Raw genomic sequence first — 15,540 nt, 5'->3', positions numbered from 1 at the left:
GGCATTATTTCATTCTTTTTAATGGCTGAGTAATATTCCATTGTATATATGTACCACATCTTCTTTATCCATTCATCTGTCGATAGATCAGTATATGTTTATTGACTACCTGTTGTATGCCCAGCACTACTGTCAACCTGAGGTTACAGCAGTGAATAGAATGTGCAGACTCTCTATTTCCAAGTTTACCCTCTGGTGCAGGGAGAGATACAAAATAAATGAATATATAATATATAATGGTGAGTGCTGAAAAGACAAACAAGGTGGAGAAAGGGGATGGGGGGGTGCTATTTTATGTGACATGGTACGAGAAACTTTTTCCAATAAGATGACATTGGGACAGAGACCTGAAGAAGTATAGCTGTAAATCATTGTATGTGATTACTGGGAGGAAGAACATTCCAGAGAGAGGAAGCCAAACAAACATTCAAGGGCCTGAAGCAGGTATGCATTGGCTGTGTGTGAGGAGCAGCCAGGAGGCCAGTGCTTCATCTATCCCAGTTGTTATTATTAAAGTATTTTCAAATCCAAGACTTCATGTCATTTCACCCTTGCATAACCTCAATATGTAATTCTAAAAAATATGGAAAATTTTTCCTTTATATAACTTTAATGCTTTATCATCCCTAATAACTTTTACACTGATTTCTTGGTACACTGGATTGTTTTAGTGTCATTCTACTGAGTACTAGTGAGAGTGAACATTTTCACCTTAATGGTGCTACTGTTTTTAACTTGTTTGTGCTATATTTTACACTTTTTATCTATTACTGTCCTAATTTTTTTCAGTCAATTTTTATGGACTTTATGAAATAAAAACATTATATACCCATTTCCACAGGGTGCATTTTACTTTTTAAATTTTAATTTGGATTGGCATCTTTAAGTGTATGCTTTAATGTGTCTGTAGTCAACTCTTTTGTGGTTATTACAGTTTCTAATTTTAGAAAATTAACTGACTTCTACAAACTTCATAGATATTTTGTTCTTTTAAAAACATTTTTCTGCTATTTTCAATAACATTTAAATCCATTTTAAAGTTCTTTTACAATAAGCTGTAAATTGAGAGTCCAAATCAATCCCCCCACCCGTGCCCCCATACCTTATTTTAGCACCATTTACTGAACAGCTGCTTATATCATCAATGTTTTATCTGCCTGTTCAGTTATAAGTTCTGATTTATGTTAGTTTGTATTTCAGGGCCTCTTTTTCTATTTCTTTTATCCATCTATCCACTTGTACCTGCAGAGATAGACAGGCCCAGGAGACAGTTTAATATATTTTAATTCTTTTTATTGGAAATTATCTCAAGTACAGAAAAGTAACAAACTATAGGCAGATATTCAAACAGTTATAGAATGAATTCTCATGGAACCATCACCCAGGTCAAGAACTACAACACTATCAGCACAGATCTCTCTTTGTCCATAGTATCTTTGTGTCCCTTTATACTTTTACCACCTAAGAGAGCCACACAATTTTTTATAATCAGAGTTGATTCATTTGATTATATGAATATACCACAGTTTATTTTTCAGTTCTACTTTTCATAGGCAGTTATGTTGTTTCCAGTTTTTGACAGTTATAAATCACTACTATGAACATTTTCTATGTTATTTGAAAAGGATAGAAATGAATGGATCATAAGACATCATATCTTTAGCTGTCCATTTTTCAACTTTTCTTTAATGCGTGTACTAGTTTACAATCCCACCAGCAGTATATAGGAGCTCCCATTGTTGCACATGCTTCCTAATGTATGGTATTGTCAAACTTAGATTTTTACCAATTGCTGAGTATATAGTGATATTTCAGTGTGGTTTAATTTGCATTTCCCTTTTTACTGATGAGTTTGAACACGTTTTCATATCATTATTCGTCTTTTGAAATTCTTCTTTAGTCAATTGCCTGTTCGTCTTTTTTACCTGTTTTTCTGTTAGATTGCCTGTATTTTTCTTAGTGATGTGTAAGAGTTCTTTATATATTTTGCTTATGAGTATATTCCATGTTCTAAAAATTGCTAATATCTTCTTCTACTCTGAATTGTTTTTTAGCTCTCTTTGTGGTTTCTTTTTGTGAACAGAAGTTCTTAATTTTGGTCAAATTTATCAATCTTTCCTTTTGTGCTTCACACTTATTAGGACTTATGTAAGAAATTCTTCCTTGGCCTATATTTGAATCTTATATAAACAGATCATGCTATCTGTACTTTTAGTCCTGTTTAAGAAACCTTTGCTTACCATAAGACCATAAAGATATTCTCCAATGTTTTCTTCTCGATGTATGATTGTTGTTCCTTTATAAACTTTTCTTCTAAGGGGCTAAATTTTTACTGTAATATTCAGGTGTGGTTACCTTTATTCTGCCATATTTTGCTTCTGGTTGTATTTTTAAATCTGAGGAGTTATATCTGTTTCTTGTGATAGGAAATCCTTGGCAGTCATCTCTTCAAACATTACCTTGCTACCATTTCCTCTTGTCTCCCGTAGCTCCTATTAAACAGACATTAGAACATCTGGATCACCTCCAATGGCTTAAACTCTTCATCTCTTTTTCCATTTATACTGCCTTTACATAGAATTCCTTGCCTCGATTTGTATTGATTCACTAATATATTCAGTTATGTGTGACCTTTTGGCTCTTCAGCTTATCCACTGTTTTTTTTTAATTAGTATAGTTATTTATAAAATATAGTACATGCACAATAGAATATATATAACATTTAACTAACATAAAATTATAAGATAATAACATGTAAATCTCTAGATTTGCATATACAAGAGATTTGCTAGGAAATACACCTAGGAATATAATTGCTGGGTCTTGGCATACATTCTTTTTTTTTTCCCCCACCTTTAAAGAGTGATTTTTATTAAACTTCTTAAATTTGCTTTAAAAAATCAGTTAACCTGTTGGATCCTGATATCTCTAGATAGTCACTTCAAGTCTCTATTTCACTTAGCTTGTATATAGCCAAAAAAGAGGGTAAAGTCTTCTGGGGTTTTGTCGGAGAATTTAGTGGACATTAAAACACACCAGACAGGCTGTGTGGCCCAGTTGACTTTAAATAGGCATACTTTCTTATTCAGCTTTACCAGGTAATACCAAACTGTTTTCCAAGTGTCTGTATCACCATCTTTCCCTGTAACTGATATTGTAAGATTTTTTTCATTTTTTAACAATCTGATTGGTGAGTATAAAATCTCATTTTGGGGCTTCCCTGGGGGCACAGTTGTTAAGAATCTGCCTGCCGCAGCTGCATAGCACAGGGAGATCAGCTCGATGCTCTGTGACCAACTAGAGGGGTGGGATAGGGAGGGTGGAAGGGAGACGCAAGAGGGAGGGGATATGGGGATATGTGTATATGTAGAGCTGATTCACTTCGTTATACAGCAGAAACTAACACACCATTGTAAAGCAATTATACTCCAATAAAGATGTAAAACAAAAAGCATCCGCCTGCTGGGACTTCCCTGGTAGCACAGCGGTTAAGAATCCGCCTGCCAATGCAGGGGACACGGGTTCGATCCCTGGTCTGGGAAGATCCCACACGCCGCGGAGCAACTAAGCCCATGTGCCACAACCAGTCAGCCTGTGTGCCACAACTGCTGAAGCCTGCACGCCTAGAGTCCATGCTCCACAACAAGAGAAGGCACTGCAATGAGAAGCCCGTGCACAGCAACAAAGACAATGCAGCCATAAATAAATAAATAGAATAGAATCTGCCTGCCAATGCAGGGGACATGGGTTCGAGCCCTGGTCCGGGAACATCCCACGTGCCACGGAGCAACTAAGGCCATGTGCCACAACTACTAAGGACCACGCGCCTAGAGTGCATGCTCCGCAGCAAGAAAAGCCACCGCAATGAGAAGACCGTGCACTGCAACGAAGAGTAGCCCCTGCTTGCCGTGTGCAGCAATGAAGGCCCAACGCAGCCAAAAAAAAAAATCTTATTTCATTGTTTTAAATTGAGTTTTCCTGGTTACTGTTGAAGATGATTATTTTTCCACATGTTTGGCCAATAGTGTCTCTTCTGTGTAATACCATTTTTTTTTAAACTGCTATCTCTCCCTTCTCTTAATTGCAGTAGCTGACCCTATGCTCCACTTCATCTGATTTGATAATCTGCACTTTTTTTTTTAAAGATTTATTTATTATTTATTTTATTTATTTTTGGCTGTGTCGGGTCTTAGGTGCAGCACACCGGATCCTCGTTGAGGCATGCAGCATCCTTCACTGTGGTGCACAGTCTCCTCACTGTGGCATGCATGCTTTTCTCCAGTTGTGGTGTGCAGGCCTTCTCCTCTCTAGTTGTGGCATGCAGGCTCCAGGGCACATGGGCTCTGCAGTTGTGGCACGCGAGCTCAGCAGTTGTGGCGTTCGGGCCCAGCTGCCCTGTGGCATGTGGGGTCCCAGTTCCCCAACCAGGGGTCGAACCCACGTCCCCTGCACTATAAGATGGATTCTCTATGACTGGACCACTACAGAAGTCCCTATAATGCCATTTTGATCATTTTTTTATTAGACTATTTGTCTTTTTCCTAAAATTTATAGGAATTCCTTATATATATTCTAGGTACTAATTTTTTGTCAGTAGCATGTTTTATAGACATCTTTTCCTGTTGTAGCTTATTTATTCATTTTCTTTATGACATCTTTTGATGAACAGTAATCCTTTGTGTTATTATGGTTACATTATATATTTAATAGTTAAATTATATATAATTATATAGTTTTATATAATTATACATAATTATAATTATATAAGTTTATTTAAAAATTCTGCTTTTTTCCTTCCCAGGCTTCACACCTTTGGGGTCATAAGAAACCTTTTCCTAGCCCCATTTTCTCCTATTTTTTCTTCCAAGAATGTTTATGTTTTTACTTTCTTATTAAAGCCCTGTTAAGGTACCTGGAGTTGATTTTCACAAATGGTATGAGATCAGTTATAATTTTTTCCCCGTAGAGAAAACAAATTATTTTTGCCCCACTGAATGAAGAGTCCATTTGTTTTCCACTGATCCACAGTCACATATTAAAATTCCATGTATACATAGGTCACTCTTATTCCATTGGCCTTTTTATCTGTACCTGTCCTAATTACTCTTGCTTTTATCAAAAGTCCTGATCTCTGATGGGACAGGTCCCTCCACCTTTTTCTTCAGAAGTATTTGATTATACTTGTCTTTTTGGTCTTCCATATAAATTTTAAAATTACATTAAGTAAAATTTCATTTATGTTTTTTTTTGTCAACATCCATTCATGATAAAAACTCTGAACAAAGGGGGAACATATCTCAACATACTAAAGTCCATTTGTGACAAGCCCACAGCTAGCATCATACTCAGCGGTAAAAAATTGAAAGTTTTTCCTTTAAGATCAGGAATGAGACACGGATCCCCACTCTCACCACTTTTATTCAACATAGTACCGGAAGTCTAAGCCAGAGCAACTATGGAAGAAAAAGAAATATAAGTCATCCAAATCAGAAAGGAAGAAGTAAAACTGTCACTATTTGCAGATAACATGATATTATATATAGAAAATCCCAAAGACTCCACTAAAAAAAGTTAGAATTATTTATTTAATTTTATTGAAGTATAGTTGATTTACAATGTGGTGTTAATTTCTGCTGTACAGCAAAGTGGTTCAGTTATACATATATACATTTTTAAAAGCACTATTTCTTCTTAATGTTTTCTTTTTTTAAATATTTTCTTTCACTTATTTATTTTGTTTGGCTGCGTTGGGTCTTCATTGCTGTGCGCGGGCTTTCTATAGTTGCGCCAAGTGGGGGTTACTCTTCATTGTGGTGTGCAGGCTTCTCATTGCAGTGGCTTCTCGTTGTGGAGCACAGGCTCTAGGCACGTGGGCTTCAGTAGTTGTGGCACGCGGGCTCAGCTGTTGTGGCTCACGGGCTCTAGAGCACAGGCTCAGTAGTTGTGGTACATGGGCTTAGTTGCTCCGCGGCACATGGGATCTTCCTGGACTAGGGCTTGAACCTGTGTCCTCTGCATTGGCAGGTAGATTCTTAACCACTGCGCAACCAGGGAGGTCCTATATATACATTATTTTACTATTCTTTTCCATTATGGTTTATCATAGGATACTGAATATAGTTCTCTGTGCTATACAGCAGGACCTTGTTGTTTATCCATTCCATATATAATAGCTTACATCTGCTAACCCCAACCTCCCACTCCATCCCTTCCCAAATCCCCTCCCCCTTGGCAACCACAAGTCTGTTCTCTATGTCCGTGAGTGTGTTTCTGTTTCATAGATAGGTTCATTTGTGTCATATTTTAGATTCCACATATAAGTGATATCATGTGGTATTTGTCTTTCCTTTTCTGATTTCACTTAGTATGATAATCTCTAGTTTCACCTATGTTGCTGCAAATGGCATTATTTCGTTCTTTTTTATGGCTGAGTAGTATCCCATTGTATATATTTACCACATCTTCTTTATCCATTCCTCTGTCAATGGAAACTTAGATTGTTTCCATGTCTTGGCTGTTGTGAATAGTGCTGCTGTGAACATAGGGGTACATGTATCATTTTGGATTAGAGTTTTGTCTAATCCAAATGCCCAGGAGTGGGATTGCTGGATCATATGGTAATTCTGTTTTTAGAAAAACTGTTAGAATTAATAAATGAATTCAGTAAAGTTGCAGGATACAAAATCCACATACAAAAATCAGTTGCATGTCTATACACTAGTAATGAACACTCAGAGAAATTAAAAAAAAAAATCTCATTTACAAGTGCATCAAAAAAAAAAGAATAAAATACCTAGAAATAAATTTAACTAAGGAGGTGAAAAGACCTGTACATTGAAAACTATAAGACACTGATGAAAGAAATTGAAGAATTCACAAATAAATGGAAGGCTACTCCATTTTCATGGATTGGAAGAATTAATATTGTTAAAATGTTCATACAACCCAAAGTAGTCTACAGATTCGGTGCACTCCCTATCAAAATTCCAAGGCATCTTTCAGAGAAATAGAACAAACAATTCTAAAATTTGTATGAAACCTACAAAAGACCCTAAATTGTCAAAGTAATCTTGAGAAAGAAGAATAAAGCTGGAGGCATCATGCCTCTTGATTTCAAACTAGATTACAAAGCTGTAGTAAAAATAGTATGGTATTGGCATAAAAACAAACACATAGATCAATGGAACAAAAGAGAGCCAAGAAATAACTGTGCTTTGCAAATAAGTCCATCTGTACCATTTTTCTAGACTCCACATATAAGTGATATTATATGAAATTTGTCTTTCTCTTTCTGACTTACTTTACTCTATATGACAATGTCTAGGTCCGTCCATGTCACTGCAAATGGCATTACTTGGTTTCTTTTTATGGCTGAGTAATATTCCATTGTATATATGTACCACATCTCCTTTATCCATTCCTGTCGATGGATATTTAGGTTGCTACCATGTCCTGGCTATTGTACATAGTGCTGCAGTGAACATTGGGTGCATGCATCCTTCTGAATTATGGTTTTCTCCGGATATATGCCCAGGAGTGGGATTGCTGGGTCATATGGCAGCTCTATTTGTAGTTTTTTAAGGGACCTCCATACTGTTCTCCATAGTGGCTGTACCAATTTACATCCCCACCAACAGTGTAGGGGTGTTCCTTTTTCTCCACACCCTCTCCAGCATTTACCATTTGTAGATTTTTTGATGATGGCCATTCTGACCAGTGTGAGGTGATACCTCATTATAGTTTTGATTTGCATTTCTCTAGTAATTAGTGACATTGAGCGTCTTTTCATTTGTTTTTTTGCCGATCTATATGTCTTCTTTGGAGAAATGTCTATTTAGATCTTGTACCCAGTTTTTGATTGGGTTGTTTGTTTTTTTGATATTGAGCTGTATGAGCTGTTTGTATATTTTGGAGATTAATCCCTTGTCAGTTGCTTCATTTGCAAATATTTTCTCCTGTTCTGTGGTTTGTTTTTTAACTGAGATATCCCTCCTCTAACCCTCTGTTCTTCCTCCCCAGGTGTGATTGTAACATAGCTTTATTTTAGAATTTTCCTTTATTATCATCCAGTGGATTCCCTTAGGATCATCCCTTTGATTCCCTTAACTCCTTCCCTTTGAATTCGTTTTGATTCTCTTCTGTATTTGCATGCCTTGGATACTTTTGTATACCTAGACTGTTGGATCTCTTGCCTTCCTCTTTCTTGATTTGTTTCCTTATTATTCTGAAGCACATCTTTCAAAAGCAACCAAGGGAAGGATGCAAAAGAAGTAAATAGAAAGTATATTTTGTGAATCCTTTCATGAATAAAAATGTTTCCATTTCACTCTCCTAATTTGATTGATAATTTGACTGGAGATTTCATTTTAGGTGGAAAAACTTAGTTCAACTTTTTAAAGGCATTGCTCTGAGGATTTCTAAAATCTTCTGTTATCTAGTGTTGTAGAGAAGTCCAAAACCCATTCAGTTCTTAATTCTTTTAAGTGACCTGTTTAATCTCTTTGGAAGCTTTTAGCATTTGTTATTTATTTATGATGTTCTAATATTTCATGTTGAGGTATCATGATGTTGATTTTATTCTTTCATGTACCAGGGCACTCACTTATTCCAGAAACTAAAAATCTCTGAAATTTTCTTCTGTAATTTTGTTGATCATTTGTTCCGCATTGTTTTCTCTTTTTCTCTGTTCTCTATGTTTCAATGTTTATTGATCATTTTTTATGTCCAGTGCTTGGCACCATGTCTGACACATAGTAAGAGCTCATTAAATTTTTTGAATGATTGAACACTCGTAATTCAGATCTTAAATTTTTTGTGCTACCTCTAGAATTTCTTTTTCTTTTTTTTAAATTGAAGTATAGTTGATTTACAATGTTGTGTTAGTTTCTGGTGTATAGTGAAGTGATTCAGTTATACGTGTATATATACACATTTTTTTTCATATAGTTCTCTGTGTTATACAGTAGGACCTTGTTTATCTATTGTTGTTTATCTATTTTATATATAGTAGTTTGTATCTGCTCTTTTTTCTTTTTTCTAGTTTCCATCTCTCTCTCTCTCTCTCTCTTTTTTTTTTTTTTGCAGTTCGCCGGCCTCTCACTGTTGTGGCCTCTCCCGTTGCGGAGCACAGGCTCCGGACGCGCAGGCTCAGTGGCCATGGCTCACGGGTCCAGCCGCTCCGCAGCATGTGGGATCTTGCCGGACCGGGGCGCAAACCTGTGTCCCCTGCATCGTCAGGCAGACTCTCAACCACTGCGCCATCAGGGAAGCCCTCCATCTCTCTTTTTATGTTGTACTTTCTGTGAGGTTTTATTAAGTTCTCATCTTCGTATTTTTATTTAAAAAAACATTCTCAGTATTTCTTTTTCTGACATCATTCTCTATGGAATTGCTATATAACATTGTTTTTAGAAGCATTTTCTTTTTTTTTTTTTAGAAGCATTCTTCTTTTGAATTTTGTTTTTTTCCCTCCATTGTCTCTCCTGTTTCTGTATTTTAAGCTCTTATTTTTTGTTTTTGTTTTTAATTAATTAATTTATTTTTGGTTGTGTTTGGTCTTCGTTGCTGCACACTGACTTTTTCTAGTTGCGGCGAGTGGGGGCTACTCTTCGTTGTGGCGCACAGGCTTCTCATTGCGGTGGCTTCTCTTGTTGCCGAGCACAGGCTCTAGGCATACGGGCTCCAGTAGTTGTGGCATGCAGGCTCAGTAGTGTGGCTCATGGGCTCTAGAGTGCAGGCTCAGTAGTTGTGACACATGGGCTTAGTTGCTCCGTGGCATGTAGGATCTTTCTGGACCAGGGCACGAACCTGTGTCCCCTGCATTGGCAGGCAGATTCTTAACCACTGCACCACCAGGGAAGTCCCTTAAGCTCTTATATTTAATGTTTTCCGGAAATAGCTAGTGACTCAAAGCTATTTGCTCATATAAAACTGTGGCATTAAAAAGCTGATTTGAGCTTGTTTGTGACAAGATTTGTAGATTTATTGGTGGTAGTTACTGCAGAGTGATCTGCCTAGAACAGTTCATTGGCTGACACCACCTATCAGGTCTTTTCTCTTGGGCTGATTTTCTCCAGAATGGGATCCTCTACTTTCTTTCTGGAATTAATAAAATAAGCGTGGCTGCCTGATTCTTGAGAGTTTACTGGGTATAGTGGACTGTGGAATCAGCCTGCTATATGGAGTAGGTTTGAGAATGTGAAGTCTGTCTATTTCTTACAGATTTTCAAGTAATTATCCTTTTTGCAACCCTTATGCACCCTAGTTTCAAGGGTACCTGGTGTTTGCATGCTTGAAAATATCTGGTATTCTACAGTAAGACTAATCTGTGACTTAGGTTTCAAGGCTCAAGGTTAATACATCATTTATTACTATTCCATCTATTCTCTAGTTTTCAAATTTTTGTTGATGCTTTTTTCCCCATTCTCATTGTCCTCATGGAGTTTCCTCTTTTGTTGAATCTCATTACTATCTTTAGTGGCACTTCATGAAAGAGCAGTAATAAATGCATGTATTCAATGTGCCATATTTGCAAAAAGTGTGTCCTTTTTATTTTTAATCAATTAATTTTTGGGCGCGTTGGGTCTTTGTTGGTGTGCGCAGTCTTTCTCTAGTTGCAGCGAGCGGGGGCTGCTCTTCGTTGCGGTGTGTGGGCTTCTCATTGCAGTGGCTTCTGTTGTTGCAGAGCACAGGGTCTAGATGTGTGGGCTTCAGTAGTTGTGGCACCTGAGCTCAGTAGTTATGGCTCAACGGGCTCTAGAGCACAGGCTCAGTAGTTGTTGCACATGGGCTTAGTTGCTCCGTGGCATGTGGGATCTTCCCGGACCAGGGATTGAACCTGTGTCCCCTGCATTGGCAGGTGGATTCTTAACCATTGCGCCACCAGGGAAGTCCCTGTCCTTTTTCCCTAGAGGAAATTTTTAGACATTTTTCATTAAGGAGTATATATTTAAATACTTTCTTATTGAGTCAGTCAGTAAATACTTGATCTTCCAATATGTACCATGTACCATGCTCAGAGTTGGATACACATTGATGAAGACAATAGACATTTTCCTTGCCTTCACAGAACTTAAGACCTATTGAAGGAAAAGATAGTAAATGAACATAAATAAGTATGTAATTACAAATTATGAAAATCCTGTTAAGGAAGAGAACAGAGTGCTAAAAATATAATTACAAGGAGGGTGTAATTTGGTCATAGGATCAGAGAAGACCTCAAAAAGTATGATCTTTATGTAGAGATTTGGAAAATGAGTAATAGTTACCAAGGCAAAGAGTAAAAGAAAATACCTTCTATACATAAGGAAAAGTACCTAGAAAGATCTAAACAGGGACTAATAATTAGGAGCATTTGAAGAACTATAAAATAGGACCAACGTGGATGGAGCTTAGAAACCAAAATGGAGCATAGTGTGAGATTTGGTTGAAAGGCAGGCAGGAACAAGATCATTCAGAGTTTTGTAGACCACATTCAGGAGTTTGGCTTTTATTGTAAGAGCAATAAAAGGAAACCACCAATGGATTTTAAGCAGAGCATTGGCAGGCTAATGCCATTCTAGTGACATGGATTCAAGACTACAAACCTCAAGTGGAGAAACTAAGTTGGAGGCTATTCCAGTATTCCAAGGGAGAGATATTTCATATTAGGTATTGTATTGAACATAAAGGGAAGAGTGTCAGGATATATTTAGGAACAATATTAAACAGTATTTGCTAAATAATTATATGAGAGTAAGATGAATAAGATGGTACTAGAATGATCTTCACTTTTTTGGCTTGAGGTTTTTCCTCTGGGTCCATAGTGTGGTCTTCAAAACACTTCACTTGCCTAACATCCATATTTTTATATGGAAATTCTTCCATAATATTATCTCCCAAATACGAAATAATTATTTAATACCAAGTATTTTTTCATATAGTATTCCCAGTCCTCACAATGATTATAAGAGTTAGTTATCATTCCTGTCATATAGACAGACAGTTGGGGACTCAGAAAGATGAACTAAATTGCCCAAGGAAACAAAGCTTGTAATTAACTGAGTTTGAGTTCAAAACTCATACAACTGAATCTTGTACCTCTGATCTTTCAATAGCAATACACTGCCTCCCATTATATTCTTTTCACTTCTCTTTGAACCTACAAATGCCCTTCCTGTCAGTTGGTCATCACTACTACAGTGCTTGTGCACTTGTTAAGTCCTCTCCTCTTTTTTCCTAAGTTCAGAATTACAGAATTCCAAGGCATAGTATTTTCATCAAACCCCAAGCATATACCATATCGAGCCACAGAAAATCCTCCCTATATAACACTCATGCTAGGTTCATTCAGCACCTGACTTTTCTTAAGGTACTCTCCCATCTGGATTACCACCTTCTATTTCTCTGTCATTGGTTGAAGAGAACCTAAGCCTCTAGTTACTTAATCTAGAATTTTCGGCAATGATGGAAATGTCTGATATTTGTGATTTCCAGTATGGTAGACACTAGCCATATTTGGCTATTTCTAACACTAGAAATGTGGATATTGTCACTGAGGAACTGAATTTGAATTTTTATTTAATCTTAATTATGTTAAATTCAAATAGACATATATGCTAGTAGCTACTGTAATGGACAATACAGATCTAACCAGGGCCTGGCAAACTTTTCAACAGGCCAGATAGTAAATATTTTAGGCTTGCAGTCAATGTGGTCTCTGTTGCAACTGTAGCTCAAAAACAGCCATAGACAATACATAAGTGAATAAATGTGGCTGTGTTCCAATAAAACTTTACTTATAAAAATGACTGCAGGGCTGCAGTACATAGTTTGCCAACCCCTGAACATTCTTCCTTAGACATATTCATTTAATCCTGACAACCACCCTATTAAGTGGTATGATCATTCCCCTTATTTACAGTTCATGCTGTGCGCCGCTTTTATATGTGTGTTTGCATATGATGTGAGATGTTGTGTGTATGTATGATTAGAGCCATCCTGTAACAAGGGAGTCTAAGGCATCTGTATATTTAGCAAGCTCCCATAAGTAATTCTGATTTATAGCAACGTTTAGAAACCAGTGGCTTACTTACTGTCCTCACCTTACTATGTCATCTCTCTTCACTCTTCTTTTCTTGTCCATTTTTAAAAATTTCAGTTTAATTCTCCCATTTTAATTGAAGTTTTATTTCTCCCAAACAAGAAAAATGTGAGTGATTGCTTTCATATTTTCTTTCAGTCCTGGAGTCAAGATGTGAGACCAAGAAATTATTTCTGAAGAAGGAAATTTATGAAATAGAGTCAGCCCAGTGGGAGATAATGGAAAGACTTACAAGACATGACCTTCAGTGCTCTAGTTTCAGAGATGATTGGGAATGTAATGGCCAGTTTGAGAAACAACATGGCTCTCAGGAGGGACATTTCAGTCAACTGATATTCACCCATGAAGGCATGCCCACTTTTAGTCAACATCCATCCTTTACATTACAGCAAATCATTAGTAATAAAGAGAAATACTGTGCAACTAAGGAATATAGGAAATCCTTTAGACATGACTCACAGCTTACCACCCATCAGATAATTCATACTGTTGAGAAACCCTATGAATGTAAGGAATGTGGAAAGGCCTTTAGACATCCCTCAAGACTCAGTCATCATCAGAAAATTCATACTGGCAAGAAACCCTTTGAATGTAAGGAATGTGGAAAAACCTTTATTTGTGGCTCAGACCTTACTCGACATCACCGAATTCACACTGGTGAGAAACCCTATGAATGTAAGGAATGTGGAAAGGCCTTTAGTAGTGGCTCCAACTTCACTCGACATCAGAGAATTCACACTGGTGAAAAGCCCTATGAATGTAAAGAATGTGGGAAGGCCTTTAGTAGTGGCTCAAACTTTACTCAACATCAGAGAATTCATACAGGGGAGAAACCCTATGAATGTAAGGAATGTGGCAATGCCTTTAGTCAGAGCTCACAACTTATTAAACATCAGAGAATCCACACAGGTGAGAAACCCTATGAATGTAAGGAATGTGAAAAGGCTTTTCGTTCTGGTTCAGACCTTACTCGACATCAGAGAATTCATACTGGTGAGAAGCCCTATGAATGTAAGATATGTGGGAAAGCCTATTCTCAGAGTTCACAACTTATTAGTCATCATAGAATTCATACTAGTGAGAAACCCTATGAATATAGGGAATGTGGGAAGACCTTTAATTATGACTCACAGCTGATTCAACATCAAAATTTGTACTGGTGATAAAACATAGAATATATGAAATGTGTGCAAATGCTTTTATTTACAGCTCAAAACTATTAACATCAACTATTTAACAAAAGAGAATTTATCTCTATATTAATCCCTCTAAATAGAATAAGGTAGAAACATCTTATTTGCTGACTACAGCTTGTTCAGCCCAAGAAAAATCATGTAGGAGAAACACCCTATGAGTAGAATACGTTTTGGAAGCCATTTAATAAAAGCCCCTATTTCCCTTGCCATCAGGTAATTCAGTCTAGTAAATACTCAAAATGACAACAGCACTTCTGGCACCTTTCTAACCTTATCTTAAACATCAGAGAATACATGCTGAAATGTAATCCTGTGATTTTCATTTTATTTTCCCCCCAATTTGTCTATAGTTGTAATATTCTTAATCTTTTAATCCATTTAAATTTATATAACTGTAAAGTCCATCTGTGTATATCATGGTTTATAAAATATCTTTATTTTTAAGATACCTTTAATACCCAAGAGCAGTGACCTCTTTATTTTTGAAGATAGCTTATTCCTTTTGCTCTTTACAAAATTTAGACTTTCTTGTTGTAGAAACGTTCATGTAATGACTTACCACTCAGTAAATAGAGATCCTTTACTATCTTCATGGTGTTTTCCTTGTGTTGCTGTAATATCATTTCATCAAATCCCTATTGATAGACATTGTAGTTTCCTCCAGTGTTTTTGCCATTATACACAGTGCCCTGACGGGCATTCTCCCTAGGTATATCTTTGTGTCATGTCTTTTATTTTAATTGCAGAAATAATGCCTCAATATATATTTTCCTTATAATAGGTTTAAACATTACAAGTAAGGTCTTTGACAACTATCCTTGTACCCATATCCCTCCTTGTTTAGTATTTATCCTTCCTGAGCATTTTTCTGTGCTTTTATACATATATGTTTTGGTAGAAATTATAAAATGGGGATAATTATAATACCTACCTCATAATTTTGTGTGAGGATCAAATAAAGAGACACAAAGTGCTTAGAATTGTGCCTGTCATATAATAAATAGATACCCACAGAATGTTGGTCATGTTAATTGTATTCATCGTTGTCATTATTAGTATTATTTGTTGAAAAGCAACTGTTTCTACAGACCTTACTCAACATCAGACAGGACAGATAATTGAAGAAAGACCCATTGAAGGTAATGAATTAAGAAATTTTCCATTATCACTTACTTCCTATGGAACATGAAGTAATCCTGGGTGTTGGTGGGGAAAGTAATGTGTGTAATGAGTAGGAAAGGCTGTATTCAGATTGGTATCCTT

General features: G+C 36.6%; 1 protein-coding gene across 1 annotated transcript in view; it reads left to right on the top strand.

The window, feature by feature from the left end:
• Nucleotides 1–15,067, top strand: part of ZNF566 (zinc finger protein 566) — a 29,863-nt gene extending 14,796 nt beyond the window's left edge. The window contains exon 5 of the mRNA XM_082676690.1: nt 13,220–15,067. Coding sequence (XP_082532816.1) covers nt 13,220–14,244 — 1,025 coding nt within the window. The 3' untranslated portion in view covers nt 14,245–15,067. The remainder of the gene's footprint in view (nt 1–13,219) is intronic.
• Nucleotides 15,068–15,540: the final 473 nt, after the last annotated feature.

Source organism: Grampus griseus (genome assembly GCF_964374135.1).
Source record: "Grampus griseus genome assembly, chromosome: 19".
In the NCBI taxonomy this organism is placed as follows: domain Eukaryota; kingdom Metazoa; phylum Chordata; class Mammalia; order Artiodactyla; family Delphinidae; genus Grampus; species Grampus griseus.
This window is presented reverse-complemented; position numbering and strand designations above follow the sequence as displayed.